Source organism: Pinus tabuliformis, chromosome 5_1 (assembly GCF_031772625.1).
Source record: "Pinus tabuliformis cultivar Carrire ecotype Pingquan chromosome 5_1, CPIR1, whole genome shotgun sequence".
Classification (NCBI taxonomy): Eukaryota; Viridiplantae; Streptophyta; class Pinopsida; order Pinales; family Pinaceae; genus Pinus; species Pinus tabuliformis.
In genome coordinates, this window is record NC_142305.1 from 628,512,964 (window position 1) to 628,531,110 (window position 18,147).

Here is an 18,147-nt window from a genome sequence, read left to right on the forward strand (position 1 = left end):
GGACCTATGAGGGGATAAATTATTTTTCTAACCCTCAAGACACTTTACATCATGATTTTTTTTTTACATTTTTTACATCTCAAATGAGAAAACCCATTTGAAAGACCCTCACAGACTACCCATTTCTGCGACACAAATATAATCCAACAAACTAAGCAACTTGTAATAAAATAACCTAACCAAATAGTTAGGATTATTCCCAAATCTCTTTTACACAGACTTGATCTATAACACTAAGACTCGCCTAAAATCCTGGTGACAAAATTCATTTCGGCTTTGGGGTAAGGCTGAAGGAAAACTCTGCCGACCATCCGAGGATGGATTGGTGAGACAAAAACCCTCCCGGAATGTAGATCGTTACCAGAAGAATAGGTTTACCTAGGCAATTACATACATGACACAGATCTGCTGAGATTATTTACATCACATATATGCAGAATGGGTTTACATTATAACATGATAATCAGGCTGATGATGATAGTTGGACGACACAGACACATCAATCAGGCGCTATCCCTTTTGCGAAAAATGGGTGTACTGCTATAGGTCGTTGACACGTAGTGGTCAACAGGGACCATGTCAGTTGTCACATCTCATCTATAGCACTGGAGGTCTACTTATTATGGGGCCCTACCCGATATGAGTTAGATGGTCACAGGGATGCCTGAATTCAAGAAGAGCATGAAGGTACATGTATGAGATGTACCAAAATAAAATCTTACAAGGGGACCGTTCCCCTCATGTAGCAAGTCCACAGGTTTGGAACAACCCGAAGAGTTTGGGATTCATGATTGGGAATCTCATGTATACAGGTGGAAGAAATCCCTCTATGGCTTGAAGCAAAACACCCCCGGTGTAGTATGAGAGGATTGATAGCCGTCTGATGAAGCTGAGATTCACTAAGGGTGAAACTGGTCCAAACCATTGCTCGAAGGTTGTGGATGATAGACCTCTCATACCGGCACCTTCTGAGGATGACCTATTTTTGATAGGTGCAGACCCTCTCATTTGCAGAAGTAAGAGGGAGTTGGATTCCGGATGTGGAATAGTAAACTGTAAGCCTGTGATTCGTGGATCTTAACTTTCAGAAGTTATATGGTAGCAATGCCGGACCAGATTTGGGAGATGCCTCTGAGTTTCATTGACTCATTCGCATTGATGTTCTTTGTGAACTTCTATCCGGATATATGTTTTGTAGTTAGCATGTTGAACTCATGTTTGATTGAGCCTTCACTAGATTGGTGCCAAGAATCTTCTGAGATATCTTTGGGGCACAATTTCCCATTGATTGAGATACACTGCCAAAAATATGAAGCTGCATGATTATTCGAATGCTGACTAGGCAGGCAGTGTGGAGGATCACTAGAGCACTTCTCAGTGCTAGTTCTATCTAGATTCTGCTTCGATATCGTGGATGAGCAAGAAGCAAAAGTCGGTTGTTATAAGCACGGCCGAGACCGAATACATAGCTACGAGTATGATCTCGTATGAAGTTGCTTGGTTGTGGAAGCTCTTCAGTGAGCTATTTGTACACATGATGAATACGACTGTGATCCTTTGTAACAACCAAGGGGGTATTCGATTGTTGAAGAATCCCATATTCGATGTTGCTCCAACAGATAGACATCAGATACTACCTTATCTGGGATATGGTAAGTTGATGAGCGAGGAGGCTCCATCGCATTGAGACTGATGTACAGGGCGCAAACTTTTTGTCAAAGCCCTGGGGAAAGGTCAAATTTGTGACTTTCCTGAACGACTTGGAGTCGTTGAGAGACCTTCTTATAAGGATCCTGCATGTTGCATGCATTGAGCTTTAGGAGCTCTAGGGTGATTGGGGTACTTACTTGAGCAACACGAGACCATAGGGCAACTCACCCTCCCCTAATGGTGCGCTATGTACAGGGTGAATGGCTCAGCCTTCCCTGTGATATCCCGTGGCGACTGTGGAACATGATGATTAGTTCTCTTGTGGGTCGGGATGATTAGTTCTCCCATGACGACTGTGGAACAGGATGATTAGTTCTCTTGTGGGTCGGGATGATTAGTTCTCCCGTGACGACTTGGAACAAGATGATTAGTTCTCCTGTGGGTTGGGATGATTAGTTCTCCCTTGGCGACTGTGGGACAGGATGATTCGTTCTCCTATGGACAGGATGATTAGTTCTCCTATCGAGGCATCCTACCCATGTAGTCTAGGAGTCATGGGAAGTACCTCTCATTTGATCAATGAGTAGGGAAATGGGCTTAGGGAGCATTAGTAGTACTATCGATGGACGCATCATTGTATCTACTGTACTCCCTATGCTAGGATGACCTCCATTGATCTGGGATCAATGAAACTGATCTGGGATTAATAAGAGTGGTTTGAGACACTCTCTTGTGATATTGATCTGGGATCAATGAAACTGACATCGGGTCAGTAAGAGTGGTGTGACACACTCTCTTCATATGGAACTGACTTCGAGTCAGTAGAGAATGGTATGAGACATTCTTGATCAATTCTTCTTCTTCATGGTTCAGTAGAGCAGAGCAGTGCAGGGCATTGATGGCAGAGATAATACAGTCGGATAAGTGGATCAGCGGATGGAGTTCTCCCTAGTTGAGAAGGAGTGTTAAAATTGGCAACTAGGGCCAAACTCCATGTGGGTCATGATGTCATCTTATTTATGGCAGCTGATATCTAAATATCATCCGATTCCGATAAGTATTCATGGAGTTACGAATTTATTTGTGTTGTAAGACAATTCGTCAAGCTCGGCCAACAACCAAATAAACCCCACATGTGCTCAATGTTTTAGTATAAAAGGAGATGACTTGATAGTCATTTCTACACACACTTGTATCTTGATTTCTCTACACTTGTCTTGGGTTTTAGTGGAAGAGAAATCTAGGAGTGGAAGCCCTAGACGTTGGAGGAAAAGAGGCTGCCCTAGCCGCAGCAAAGAAGGCAACCCTAAACGTTGTTCTAAGGCAGCCCTAAATGTTGTCCTAAAGGCAGCCCTAAATGTTGTCCTAAGGCAGCCCTAACGTTGTCCTAAAGGCAGCCCTAAACGTTGTTCTAAGGCAGCCCTAAATGCTGTCCTAAAGGCAGCCCTAAACGTTGTTTCTAGATTGTGCTGCAAAGATGCATGGACAACAAGGCTAGATAGTGCTGCAAAGATGCATGGACAGCAAGGCTACATAAGTGCTGCAAAGATGCATGGACAACAAAGCTGCATAGTGCTGCAAAGATGCATGGACAACAAATCTACATAAGTGCCACAAATATGCATGGACAACAAGGCTAAATAGTGCTGCAAAGATGCATGGACAGCAAGGCTACATAGTGCTACAAAGATGCATGGACAACAAGGCTAGATAATGCTGCAAAGATGCATGGACAACAAGGCTACATAGTGCTTCAAAGATGCATGGACAACAATGACATTGTACATGATGCTGCAAACTCATTGGACAACACAATGATGGGACAACAGCTTGTTGGGACAGCACAATGATCAATGACATTGTGACATTGTGCAGCAGAGATACATGGGACAACTAGTATTTAGTGCAACAAGTTCATGGTGCTGCAATAGTATGGTAAGTGGGACAACAACTACAACAAGGTGTAGCAAGCATAGTGCTGCAAGCACATTGAGACAACAGTATGGTACTTGGTGCAACAAGTACACTAAGCAGCAATGGTGCAGCAAGCACATGGGTGACAACATGGTGCTGCAGTGGCACAAGGTACAATAGTGCTAAACACTGGGACAACAATGCAGCATAAGGTGCAACAGTATGATGTGTACAACATGGTCATAAGGTCCAACATTGTGATGATGGGTGCAGCATGGTGCAGTGAGGTGCAACGTGACGACGAGATGCAGCACAATGATAGGTGAAGGAGTCACCTTGGAGAATCAGTTGAAGCAGCATGTCTTCAACTAATCTCATGTATCATCTTCTTAGAGATGATCTATTCTCTTATCTAGATAAGTCAAAGTGTTGACTTCTGTTGTCAATGTACTATCTCTCTCTCTCTCTCTCTCTCTCTCTCTCTCTCGCTACTGAACTATTGAAGAACATATAAGAAGAATTGATTAAGGGTTTCCCCACATTGGGGTTTGTCCTTGGCTAGCGCCACATCCTGTGTCCTCTTGTCTTGGCTTGTCTTCTGGAATTTATGTTTATGTTCTATCTGCAATTTACTTTAACGCTGATGTGATTGCTAATCTAGAAAAGATATTGAGCTAGCTGTGAAAATTGAAATAAATTGCTCTTAGCATAGAACGTACCTAAAATTAACAACTTCCCAAACTTTCCCTTCTTCGGCTTCTTGGTTCTTGCAATAAAGGCTTGAGATTGTTCATCTGATTCGATATCATCTTTTGCCTTGATTCTTGTTTCTTCCAAGATGCATTGAGCCCACAACTCATCAAAAGGAGTTGAGTCTTTCTTAGAGTAAATGCTTGTTGCAAAATTGCTCCTTTATGGTGGCAAGGCATTTACTACACATATGGTCATTTCAGAATCATAAATTGTTTCCCCAAGCCCCTACAACTGATCTCTTAATTGAGAGATCTTCATTAGAAAGGATGCCATGTCCTCATCCTTTGATTTCTTCATTTTATATAGTTTGTTTCTCAAAGACACCTTTTGTCCTGATGTACTTACAGAGTACAAATTTACTGGCTTGTCATACATAGCCTTCGAAGTCTTCAAATTTGCAATAATTGGAACAAGAGGATCCCTAATGATTTCAACAATGATCCTTTGTGCACTTACTTCTCCTTTCTTGTATTTTGCTAGTTCTTGAGTCTTGTCTTTGCTAGGTTCAGTAACTTCAACATAACATATTACATTACTTCATGTTCTGTAAGTGCCAGGTCAATCCTTTTCTTCCATGTTAGGAAATTTGTTGAGCCAATGAGCTTATTGCTTTCCTTGCAGAAAGAACCCATATGAACTCTAGATTCCAACATATAATAAAAATATGATACTTACTTGTCAATCAAGAGTCTTCCTTTTCCAATGATGTCTCAAATTGTCTTGAGGCTTTCAAGATCTTCAAAGAGACTTCAACAACTTCAAAGAATAATGAAATGATACCAAGATCCTTTGATTCTTCCTTCAAAGATGCTTTCCAAATAATTTTCCTTCAAGAGAGTTCAACAACCTTCTTGTAATCCTTCCTCTTCAGGCTTTCCTTTGATGAGGGATTGATGTCATCTTTTGCAAGTGATTCCCCTTAGTAAACCCTTCTTGTGTCCACAAGATGATCCTTCCAGCTGCCTTCTTATTCAACTTAGCTTTGATACCATGTTGGAAAATGCAATATGGAAAGTTGGAAACTATTAATTCCAATTTTCCTTAACCTTAATATTTGTTTGTGAACTTTATTTATCCTTTTGTGTTTTATTTGTTAGTTCTTCTTCATCAAACAATTATCAAGAGAAAAATAATAAAGACAGTGGACACAAAAATTAGGCTCCAAGCCAGGGAAAAACCTCTCCAAGGGGAACCCAAAAAATCTCTTCTCTTCTTATAAAATCTGCTTCAAATGAGACAATAAAGACCCGAACCCTAGACCAGGTCCTCGTCCAAGTACCAAGCCAACCCTACAAGAAGTCCTTCCAATAGGATAAGATCAACAAAGCTCAATCCTTCTTCAACCAACATTCAACTTTGACTTCAACCCCTGCTTCCACCCTGCAACTTCGGCCATGCAACTGTTGCAGAAACCCTAATTCTGGCATGAGACAGTTCTTCAAGGGATCCTCCTTTGAGCAAGATAGATCTTCCCAAGGCCGACGAGGTCAAAAACAGAGTATTCGTTCTTTGAGCAACTTGACGCTGCAACTTCATCTCCTGCAATTTCGGCCTTCTTGGAAGTTGCAGAAGCCCTAGATTTCACATGTGTGGGAGAGATAGATCCCAAAAACAAAGTTTCTTCCTTATTCTTGGATTCTCCTTTCCTTGTAGACCCTCTCTTCCTTTCTTGCCTTTCCTAGCTTCAAATCGAACTTCTTCCTTATAGATCGAACTTATGTGTGAGTGAGTGCCAAATGAGGTCGAATCTGCTTCTATATATAGCCTTTCCAAGGGGTCAAATTCCCTCCTTTAGGCCGACTTGAAGTTTCCAGGGCCGACTTGTTCTTTGGAGGTTTCCAGGACCTTCTAGACTCAAAATTAATTCTTTTTCCAATTACATTTTGCCTGGAAGGGTCTTATAAACATGATGTTGACTCTTTTGACTCGTGACAATAAATCCTATGACCTAACAAACCCTAGAAGCATGAAGAACATGCTTTTACCTTGAATATTATCAATAAGAAGCATGAAACCCATGCTTTTAAATAATAACTTTTCTTTCTTCTTTTGTTTGTTACATAAGATATACATATTGAAATGAGTACAACAACAATTATGAGGACCGAACTAGTTACATTTCTAACAACAAATGTAAGTATTGACAAATACAAGGCATGCTTTGTGGCTAGAGGGATCTCTGAGAAAGAGGGAGAAGACTATGATGAGACTTTTGCTCTAGTTTCTAGGTACACCTCCATTAGATCTATTATTTCTCTTGTTGCTTTGTTGGGTTGGAATTTACATCAAATGGATGTAAAGACTGCTTTCCTCAATGGTGTAATTGAGGAAGAGGTGTACATAGAGCAACCTCAAGGTTTTGAGGTGCATGGAAAGGAGTCTCACATTTGTAGGTTGAAGAAGGCCTTCTATGGACTTAAGCAAGCTCCAAGAGCTTGGTATGCTCGAATTGATAGCTACTTGACGAGACTTGGATTTACCAAGAGTGATGTTGATCCAAACCTTTATTTCAAGGTTGTGAAGAATGCACCTATGATTTTACTGCTATATGTTGATGATTTGTTTTTTATAGGTGTTGAACCTCTCATCATTTAGTGTAAGAGGCAGTTGGCCTCTGAGTTTGACATGAAGGATCTTGGCTTGATGCATTATTATTTGGAACTGAAGTATGGAAAAGCCTGGTGAAATCTTCCTTGGTCAAGGAAAGTATGTTATTGGGATCCTTCAGAAGTTTGGCATGATGGACTGTAAAGCCATGGCAACTCCCATGGTGACTAATTTGAAGAAGTTGAGAGACTCTGAATCCAACTTGGTAGATCCATCCATGTATCGACGGTTGATTGGCTTGTTAATGTATTTGGTTAATACCAAGTCGAACATTTGCTTTGCAATGAACACATTGAGCCAGTTCCAGGTAGAACCAAGACATGAGCATTGGATTGCAACAAAACACATTTTGAGTTATCATCGTGGTACTATAAATTATGGTTTGAGATATGTCTCAAACAATGATGTACAACTACAAGGATATATAGATTCTGATTGGGTAGGAAGCACAAATGACTAGAAGAGTACTTTAGGGGTATGCTTCAATTAGAGCTCTGCTATGATATCTTGGATGAGCAAGAAGCAAAGATCTGTCACACTCAACACTGCAGAAGCAGAGTATATCTTAGCCAATGAAGCTTGTACCGAAGTAGTGTGGCTTCAAAAATTGTTTGTAGAATAGTTCGACCAGGAGTTGGAATCGTTCATGATATACTGTGAGAATCAAAGTTGTGTGAAGCTTCCATTAGAATCCAATGTTCCATAACAGGTCGAAGCACATTGAAATCAAGTACCGCTTCATCCGAGACATGGTGCAAAGAAGAGTAGTAAGGCTCGAGTACATCCCCATTGATGAGAAAACAACATATATTTTGACAAAGTCATTATACAGAGAGAAGTTCATACACTTTAGGGACAAACAAGGGCTTGTGGAGATTACCCCTCTAGTTGAGAGTGAGTGCTAACATGATAGCATCATGGATAGTTACTCTCCTTGTGTCAAAGATGTTGACCAATTGGGGTGAATAGTTGTAGAAGCCCAAGTTCACTCAGTCGAGTGAGTTACTTTTAATGTCAAGCTTAAACTCTCTAGTAGATGAGGAGCTCATTTAGCATCGGGCCTAGTTGCTTAGATGAAGTGTGGCCCTTGGAGTTTCACCAAGAGTTAGAGAGATTAACTAGGATGGTGAACCAAGATTAGTCTAGGTTAGGAGTACCGACTAGTTGGGTTAGTGGTACTGACCAGAGTTATGATGACTAGTTTATGCTTAATGTTGTGCCACTTGTCAGTTGTATCACCCAGTTGGGTCAGTGGTACCGACCAGTTATGGCTACTAGTTGATGTTGACTATGTCAGAGATTTCAACTAGTTGATGTTGATATTGATGATGATGTTGATGATGTTAGAGATGCCGATGAGATGCTGGTGATGTCAAAAATGCTAACAAGATGATGATTATGTTATAACCTTTTCATAGAGAAACTTGTTAACTTGAAAACACCTATGACAGTCATTATGAATACATCCCTAGTTAAGAGGAAGTGTTGAATTTTGTAACTATGGTCAGTCTTCATAATGTATGTCTTGGTCCTTGATGTATTTATATTGATTATTGTAAAGCATGTTCTTCATGCTAGAGTCAAAAAAAAAAATTATATTTTTGAGTCCTGTCCTTTCGGACTTTTTAAAAGGAAGAAAATTTTAATTTTAATTTTTGAATTTGAAATTTTGGCTTTGAAAACTGCCAAGTCAACATCCTCAAAGTGAAGTCAGCCCACGCAAAGTCACACCCATTTGACCCAAGCAGATCACTATATAAAGGCAACTTGACCTCCTCCTCAAGTGACCAATTCGACTTCTCTCAAGCATCTTCTGGGCATCTAAGCGAAGGACAAGAAGGATAAAGAGGACAAAGAAAAAGGATGAAATCATTTTTTTCTCTCTTTCTAGCTCACATGTGTGGAATGACTCTCTCTCTCTCCAGCGCACATATTTTCTAGGGAATTCATGTTTCAACAAGCCAGAATTCTGGGACTTTGGCAGTTTCTGGGAGGCTGAAATTCGGCCGAGGGAAGATCAATAGAGCGAAGTGTTGGATCAGATTGGAAGGCTTGACTTGGAGGGTTTTGTTGAAATTTGAGAGAAATGGAGAATTTCTTAGCCTGATAATTACTTGTGATTGTTATTCATGTTTTCGTTTTAGTATTTACTTCATTTACTTACTTCATTAAGCAATTATACATTCAAAGATATAAAGAAATGCACAAAAGACAAAAGACACCAAAGGTTAGGCAAGAGGTCAAGGAAAAACCCACAAGGGGAAAACGCAACAATCCTTTCCTTATAGATTCTCTGTCAGCAAAAGAATCCAAGTAAAACTAACTAGTGATCCAAGTCCCAAGTCAACCCTCCAAATTCTGCCATGTTCTTTCCACAAGAAAGTCAACAAATTTGATCATATGTTTGTCCTTAGATGTCATGTCACAGAGATAGACTGTCTTGAGTAACTTGCATTCCACAAAGATGATATTGCTTCTGTAATTCACATTCACAGATTTAATGTGCCTTCTTATAATTTGCTTGAGCAAGAGCATATTTTTTTTTTTATTACAATGGAATCGGCAACAGGGGCAGCCTCGCGACTCGCATTACACGGGGTCAATTCTGACTGCTACCTCTATAACCACTGGGAGCTGCGCCCGCCCCTCTGTACAACTGTAGGGTAAGTCTGGGGGATTTGAACTCGTGACCTTCAGTACGAAGCCCGCCTTTCTAACGAACTTCACCGTATTGTGATTACCAACTCGCCTACCCCTGCGGGGCTTTGAGCAAGAGCGTATATTTTATCCTTCTTATACTTTTGCCGTCATCCATCCTTGTAGATTGCAGAGAGAGAAGACGTGTTAGATGTAATGTCAAGTGTGCTTTGAGGTGTTAAGAAACCAATAGGCTAGCAAATTAGGGTTGATTTCTCTTACTTGATAATTGCTTTTGAATATTTGTTGGCTTCTTATTTCTTTTATTACGTTCTCTTCATCAAACAATTACAAAAACATGAAGATCACAAGATACAGAGTACACAAAGATGTAGGCTCCGAGCCAGGGCAAAACCCCACAAGGGGGAAAACCTAAACAACTCCTCTTCATATAGAATCAAATCAAAGTGGGATATCCGAGACCTAAAAAACCAAGATGAAGACTTCCACAAAAGCCCCAAGTTAACCCTACTTCAAACCTTCTTTCAACAAGTCAAAGTCAACACGGTCAACGCTGGTCAAACCTGTGCGAATCTGGTCAAACTTATACAATTTTCGAACCTGCAATGATGGCTGAATTTTGACCTTGTAATGACCTCAAAAATTTTAGGAAAACTCACACATGTGGCAGAAATTAGGGCAAAAATATTGATATTTCTCTCTCCTACATCCTTCGCTCTCTCTTCTTTGAATTTTGCTCCTTTCTTGACTTTTGCTGGTTTTTCTGTCTCTTCTTGGCATATAAATCGAAGGGATGAATTGATGTCCAAATGAGGTCGAATTGCATTGTATTTATAATTGTCTAGGAGGTTGAATAGGTGTCTTTCTGGGTCAACTTGTTCATGAGGGTTGACTTGGTTTTGTGGTGACAAAACTTGACTTTTTGACTCAAATAAAATGATTTATCTTTTTCTTACAAACAGTGCAAATGGGACTTTGACTCAAGTACATTTGTTTGAGTCACAACAAATTTTCTTTTAACTCAATAAACCCTAGAAGCATGGAGAACATGCTTTGACTAGAAAATAATAATAATAATAATTTATTTTTCTTCTTTTGCTTTTATATGAAATATATATTGATACAAGCACAATGATAATTATGAAGAGCGAACCTAGTTTCATTTTCAACGCTCCCTCTTAACTAAGGAGGTATTCATAATGACACAACAGGATACCAAGATACTCTCAATTTGAAATATTCTCATAAGAAGAGTTCGGATTGATAAGCATCATTATCATCATAACCAACATTGTCAAACATAGCAAGGCCTTGACTAACAAGTTGTATTTCTCCACTAGATCAGAGCACAATGCTGGGAGGCATAAATTTGGACACCACCACCGCCTCTCTCCAAGCACATACCCCATCCAGATGTTCACCAGGTATATCTTCATAGGGCTATTCTTACCTCGGATACCCTATCGTCAAAGAATATCATTCTTAAGACTACTCTTATCCTGGATACTCTATCCTCAAAGACTATCAGACCTCGGGACTACTCCTATCTTGAATACCATTCCTCAAGGAGTATTGGTCCCAGATGCTTATCGAATCCTCTGTTGTCCCTACTAGTCCCTTCTCTAGGTTTACGATTGTGAGTCTTGGCCATAGTGCTTGACACATGTTTTAAAGAATGTAACTAGTTTCGGTCTTCATAATGACCTTTGTAAACATGACATCGTATATTTTATATAAAAGGAAAAAGAAAAAGAAATTATATTTGTAAAAGAACGTCTTTCATGCTCAAGTCTAGGTCAAAGCATGTTCTTCATACTTCTAAGGCTTTCTAGGTCAACGGATAATTTTTGTCATGTATTATAGTCCCATTTGGACTCATTGTAACAAAAGAAAATAATTGTTTTTGAGTTAAGGAAGCAAAATTATCCTCTAAGACTAAGTCGTCCCCAACAAGGACAAGTCGGCCTAAAGAGGCCTATTTGATCCCTCCAAAAGGCAATAAATAAGGACTTTGACTCATTTGGCATATACTCTCAAGCAAGTTTGATCTGCAATAGCGAAGAAGATAGAAGAGCGAAAAAGGCATGAAGAAGAGGAAGAAGTCTAAGAAGGAAGTTCTCTTGGGAAAAACAACTTTTTCTATCCACATGTATGAAGTTGTCTATGGTTTTTGTGTGAGTTGCAGGGGCCGAAATTGTAGGTCGAAGTTGCAGACCTTGTTGCAAGCTTGAAATTTTGGAGTGAAGCTGCTTTGATCTTCATTATCTTTGGAAGGACCTGGTTTGTTTGAAGAGATATTGCTGGTGGGCTGGCTTGGTGCTTGGGAGGAATTTTGGCTTTTGTCTTGGGTCTTGGACGTCTCATTTTGAACAAGTTCTTTTAGAAGAGAAGTATGTTTTTTTGGGTTTTCCCCTTGGAGGGGTTTTGCCCTATCTTGGAGCCTTTATCTGGTGTACTTTGTCCCTTTGTGATCTTCATTGTTTTGGTAATTGCTTGATGAACAAGAAATAAAAGTAATAAGAGGACAACTAACATCAAAAGTAATTATCAAGGAAAGTCAAACATAATATACAAGATTCTTGATTTTCCAATGTGGTATTAGAGCGAAGTTGCAAAAAGGAGACTGAACATCACATCTTAGTTGGCACTGTCTTAGTGGAAAGGATTATGAAGAAGGGTTTCAAGTTTCTTGGGAACCTTGTTGTTGTTGAGAAATCTAGGGCATCAAGATTAGGTGATTTCTCTTCTTATGATAACTGCTTTTGAATGCTTTTTACTTCTTTAGATTATGATATTCTCTTTACTTAGATTATTATTGTGTTCTTCATTAAACAACTACCAATGCATAAACAATAAAGCAACAAGAGAGACAGAATGTAGGCAATCAGTCAGGGTCAAAACCTCTCCAACTTGAGAGGAAAACCCAAACGAATTCTTCTTCTTATTGAGACTCCAATTGACGAATACCAAGACCCTTAACCTATTTTAGCTCTCCAAGACCAATTCATACGGTTTCCTTGATGAGTTCCTTCTTCCTTAAGTCAATGAAAGTCAAACTCCTTGCTTCTTCTTCCTTCTCGGCTCTCCTTCAGAATTTCGGTCCCTTGGAACAGATCTGCAACTTTCGGCATGCTTCAGAAACCCCAACATGTGTGGTTGACTAACATTCAACGTTGATTTTTTCTGCGCTTCAAGTGGAGACTTATTCCTTTCAAACTTGGCTTTAGATTCACCTTGACTTCCTCCTAAATTTGACCTTCAAGTATGACTGTGATACTTCTACTCTTTCTGTAGTTCGGACAACATAGAATCTTTGCATGTGTGGAGGATTTCAGCCCTAAAATAGATCCAAACAACTTCGCTTTCCGTACCTTCTTCTCGCTGGCTATGAGGCTATCTTTCTTGACCTTTTCACACCTTCTTCCTTGCTTTAGACCTTGACTAAAAATTTGCTCTCCAAGTGAAGGTTGAGCTCCTATATATAGTGGTTTTCCCATGAGAAACAAACCGACTTGATTGAGTTATAGGCCAACATGTCCTTTCTAGAGTCCTCTTTAGGCCAACTTGACTGAGTTATGGGCTGACATGTCCTTTCTAGAGTCCTCTTTAGGCTGACTTGAAGGAAGGTCTTGAGCTTGGTCTTGGAGGGTTTCTTAATGACTTATTTACATATGTAACATGCCCAACAAGGGTCTTCAAACTTTGACATTGACTTAATGCACTTTATGACTTGATGACCCACCCTAAAGGCTCACAATGGGAGCCTTAACTAAAAAATAAAATTCCTTGTTCATGAAACCCATGAGACAAGCATTACAAAAATAATTTTATTTTCTTCTTTACATCAATTACATAATTATAATTACACGTGTCATTATGAAGACCGAACCTAGTTACACTTTTCAACACTCCCTCTTAACTAGGGAGGTATTCATAATCCATACAAAGTACTTCGACATTCTCAATCTGAAGAATTCTCATAAGAAGATTCAGATTGGTAACCCATCTGTATAGCATCATATCAACCAACATTGTCACATAGCAAGGCCTTGACTAACAACTCTAGCTCTCCACAAGATCCGAGTTCAATGCTGGCGAGACCAATGATGTATAAACCAATGTTGCACGAAGCGAGGACAAAGCAGGGACGTGGAATCGTCATTTCTCAAAAATCTAGGAAGCGAAGCGTCTTGGAAGCGTCTACTATATATATATATATATATATATATATATATATATATATATATATATATATTATATTTTTTTGCATTTATATTAAGAAAAACATCCAAAATACCAAATTAGTTGTAGAAGACAAGAAAACATGCATATTTTTACATAAATCAAGATAGATATGGCATCCATTGTACATCAATGATTAATTATTCCAGCATCCCCCATCTTCTCTTGTCTAACCTTTGCCTCTACTTCAATTTTATAGGGATTTTAGTCAACATTGCCTAATTTTGATCAAACGGCCTAATCCAAGCCTTATAATATGGTAGAGAATGCTTAAAATGCTTGACCAATGATTTTGACTTAGTGAAAGGTACATAATTGCTAAGGCCATGACAAAGGAGTTCAACAATTAATAACACCAACATTGGGGTACATATAGGGCGTGGTGCTCTTGATTAAATGCCAATCACATGCCCTCATACATGATATAATCCAATGAAACGCCACAATCCCATTGATCCTAAAAACTGTTAAGTCTGTTGAATTTTGAATGGGATATGAAATTCTATTTTCTCCATATGAAGTCTGATGAGGTTGGAAAGACTCTCAAACATCCTGAGTCATTTCATAGTAAACGTTAAAAATTTAAGTAAAAGGATGGAAATGAAAGATAAAGAAGAATGTCACTTTTAATTTAAGAATTTAACATTACCATTAGGAAGCATCTAGGGAGCATTTAAGAATTTAACATTACCATTAGGGAGCATCTAGGAAGCATCAAGGGGCACCTTGGGAGTATTCAGAAAGTGTGGTTCTTCATATAACAATTCAAAATTCCCCCCCCAAAAAAAAAGCCCCGCTGAACTGTCCACCTTCTCTCGAATCCACTCGCAAGCCGCGGTGGATACACGCCCAAACCTCCACAGGTCCGCACTTGATCCTTTCTGAATCCGTGGATTGGGCAGTAGGAACCACGGATCGGGCCCCCATGAATCCAATTTTCTAAGAATCGCCCAAAAAAGGCGGATCCGATTTTCCGATCCGCGGTTCCGCCAAAGGATCGGTGGCATATTCGTACGGGACGCGGATCTGCCTCTGGATCCTTTGGGGGGGGGGCGGTTCCTGCAACACTGATATAAACACCTCATCATTGTCTCTCTTGGAACATACCCCACCCAAGTTCTCAGGGTGTGTTCCACCAGGACTATTCTTATCTTGGATTCCCATTCCTCGGCCCTCTACGACTACTCTTATCTTGGATGCCCGAACTCATCCTCGAGGAGTATCAGATGCCATATGTTTAGCCAACCTCCATTCTATCTTCCCAAGTGAAGACAAGAATGGTGTGTCTATCTCTCCCTCTTAATTAGGAAGGATATATCTATTCCAATGAATGAATGTACTCATTCCTACAGAAGGAATGTCCTCTTGTCTAGCCTTTGCCTCTACCTCGATTGTTTAGGGATATTAGTCAACATTGCCCGATTTTGAACAAACTACCTAATTCAAGACTTAAAATATGGTAGAAAAAGCTTAACATGCTTGATCGATGATTTTGACTTGATTTAAAGGTAATTTTTTGCTAAGGGTGTGACAAAGGAGTTCAACAATTAACACCACCAACACTAGGGTACATATAGGGCTTGGTGCTCTTGATTAAATGTTAATCGCATGCTTCATACTTGATATAATCTAAGGAAATGCCACAATCCCATTGATCCTGAATTCCTGAAAACTGTTAAGTCTGCTGAATTTTGAATAGGATATGAAATTCTATTTTCTCCATATGAAGTCCAATGAGGCTGGAACCACTCTCAAAAATCCTGAGTCATTTCATGGTAATGTTAAAAATTTAAGTAAAATGATGAAAATGAAAAATAAAGGAGAATGTCACTTTTACTTTAAGAATTTAACATTACCATGAGGGAGCATCTGCTATATTTATATTTTTTTTATATTTTTTTTGCCGTCATTCCTCACCCTAACCCAAGGTGGACCCACCCCCAATATGCAAACTCACCTTTAAAAAAAAAAATCAATTTTCTAAACAGCACAACGCTTTTTCCGGAAGCGTGTACGGAACTGTACGGGAACCGTACGATTCACCCTCCGAAGCGTCGCGCTTCGTACGGATGCTTCCAGAATTTCCAGGAAGCGTCCAAAACAACCGGAACCGCACTTCCGAATTTTGGTGTCACACTTCCAGGGATGCTTCCTGTACGAATCCATACGGGACGCGCTTCGGGCATTAGATGCGGGGGGGAGGGGGGTGGGACGTTGCCTGCAACATTGTTTCATCCTACTACATGGACATCATGGGTGGAAGATATCCGTAGCTCTTCCCTGGGTAGCCCTGCATAAGCCCATCCAGACATCATTCAAAAATTAAAGAATGAACATTAAATGAAGATTACCTTTGTGATGGTCTTTCATCATGACATTTTCTAGTTCGCATCAACATTCTGCATACATATTGACACATCTCCAAAAGATATATATTGTCAAGGGTCTCTTTCTTTTTTAGACTTCATCAAAGTCTTCATATCTTCCATGGAGATATCCTAGTCAAATCCCTCAGTCCTCATATGTTGATTTCCTTTTTCATAGTTGTATATTTCATGATATCTTCCTTTCTTTTCTTCACACATTTCCTTTTTCGAAACTTCCAGTCATAGTCCCTCCATTTTTGTCAACCACCTCATATTCCATGTGGGGACATTTTATGTTGATTTCATCTAGACAATGTGTGTGACCCATGCCTTCTTGAATCCTTTCAAAGGAGGAGATCCTTTCTTTTGATCATGTTTTCGAGATATAGCATTTATCCATGCTACTTGCAACCATATGACATGACTCTACAATATTGAATACACGCATACATACCTCATTTTCCTTTAGTTCATCCATACTTCCTTCAGCAACTTCCTTGATTGAAAGAACTTCAATCCCTTGATCTGCTTCACCTCTTTTGTCATCATACCATCATCCCATGAATTCCACAAGTTGGAATTCTTTATGAAACCCTTGCTTCCTTTTGATTGGTGAACCTTCCAACTAAGATTCCAATAGAGGATTTTGATTATCCCCATCCAACAAATGTTTCCTTTTGACTGATGTATGATGAGCTTTGTACTAGATGACTTTTTCTTCCTTTTCCCATAAGTACCACTTATGTTTCTAATGAGGTTTCCAAGAGCTATATCTTTCCATGGGTGACTACCATAGACTTCAGCTATCTTTCATGCTTTTATATAATGATGTCACGAGTTCTTGCTTTCAGTGCTTCTATGATGCCATGATGCATCCTATCATGCTTCTAATGATTCCTATCATGATAGTTATATTCCATAACAAAGAAACAAAAACTTGAGAAGAACTAGGTGAGGAAAACTTATCTCAATAATAGTGGAGATCTTTTACTTCTTGAATTTCTTCTTTTCAACTTCTTCCTCTTCTTTAGTGATATGCACTTCTTCCTTTCTTCGTTTGTTGCTGTCCTTCTTGAGTTTAGGACAATCTCTTCTGAAGTGCCCAGATCCTTGACATCCATAACATTGGGTCTGAGACATATTGATCTTCTTCTTTTTTTGAGGACCAAACTTGCCAAATATCCCTTTTGATGTCTCCTCCTCTGCTACATATGGGATGAGGGAATCCTTGATGGATTCTATAAGGATCATTTATGCCCTTAGATCCTTTTTCATATATTTTGATAGTGGTTTCCCTTCAGATGGTTTGGAGACTTTTCCATTGACATGATCAATAACTTCATTTTCCTTGAGGACTAAATCTATCCTCCTTTTCCATGAAAGGAAGTTCAATGACCCAACCAACTCGTTGACCTCCTTGCAAAATGAAGTCATTTTACTAAATTTGATTTATAGAAATAAGGATAATTACTTGTCAAGTGAAGATGAACTCTTTAACTTGATTCCTTTGTTGATGATGACTGATGACTTCTTGATGATGACTTGATGCTTCTTGGATGATCTTCTTCAAATCCTTGACATCCATAGCATTGGATCTGAGACATATTGATCTTCTTCTTTTTTTGAGGACCAAACTTGCCAAATATCCCTTTTGATGTCTCCACCTCTGCTACATATGGGATGAGGGAATCCTTATTGGATTCTATAAGGATCCTTTGAGCCCTTAGATCCTTTTTCATATATTTTGATAGTGGTTTCCCTTTAGATGGTTTGGAGACTTTTCCATTGACAAGATCAATTACTTCATTTTCCTTGAGGACTAAATCTATCCTCCTTTTCCATGCAAGGAAGTTCGATTGCCCAACCAACTTATTGAGCTCCTTGCAAAGTGAAGTCATTTTACTAAATTTGATTTATAGAAATAAGGATAATTACTTGTCAAGTGAAGATGAACTCT

General features: G+C 39.3%; 2 protein-coding genes across 2 annotated transcripts in view; both read left to right on the plus strand.

Annotated features, from left to right (window-relative positions):
- Window positions 1-8,317, plus strand: part of LOC149166515 (uncharacterized) — a 31,259-nt gene extending 22,942 nt beyond the window's left edge. Inside the window, exon 4 of the mRNA XM_089432564.1 lies at window positions 8,222-8,317. Coding sequence (XP_089288690.1) covers window positions 8,222-8,317 — 96 coding nt within the window. The remainder of the gene's footprint in view (window positions 1-8,221) is intronic.
- Window positions 1-18,147, plus strand: part of LOC149166513 (uncharacterized) — a 341,918-nt gene that overhangs the window by 235,183 nt on the left and 88,588 nt on the right. The gene's annotated exons all lie outside the window — the stretch shown is intronic.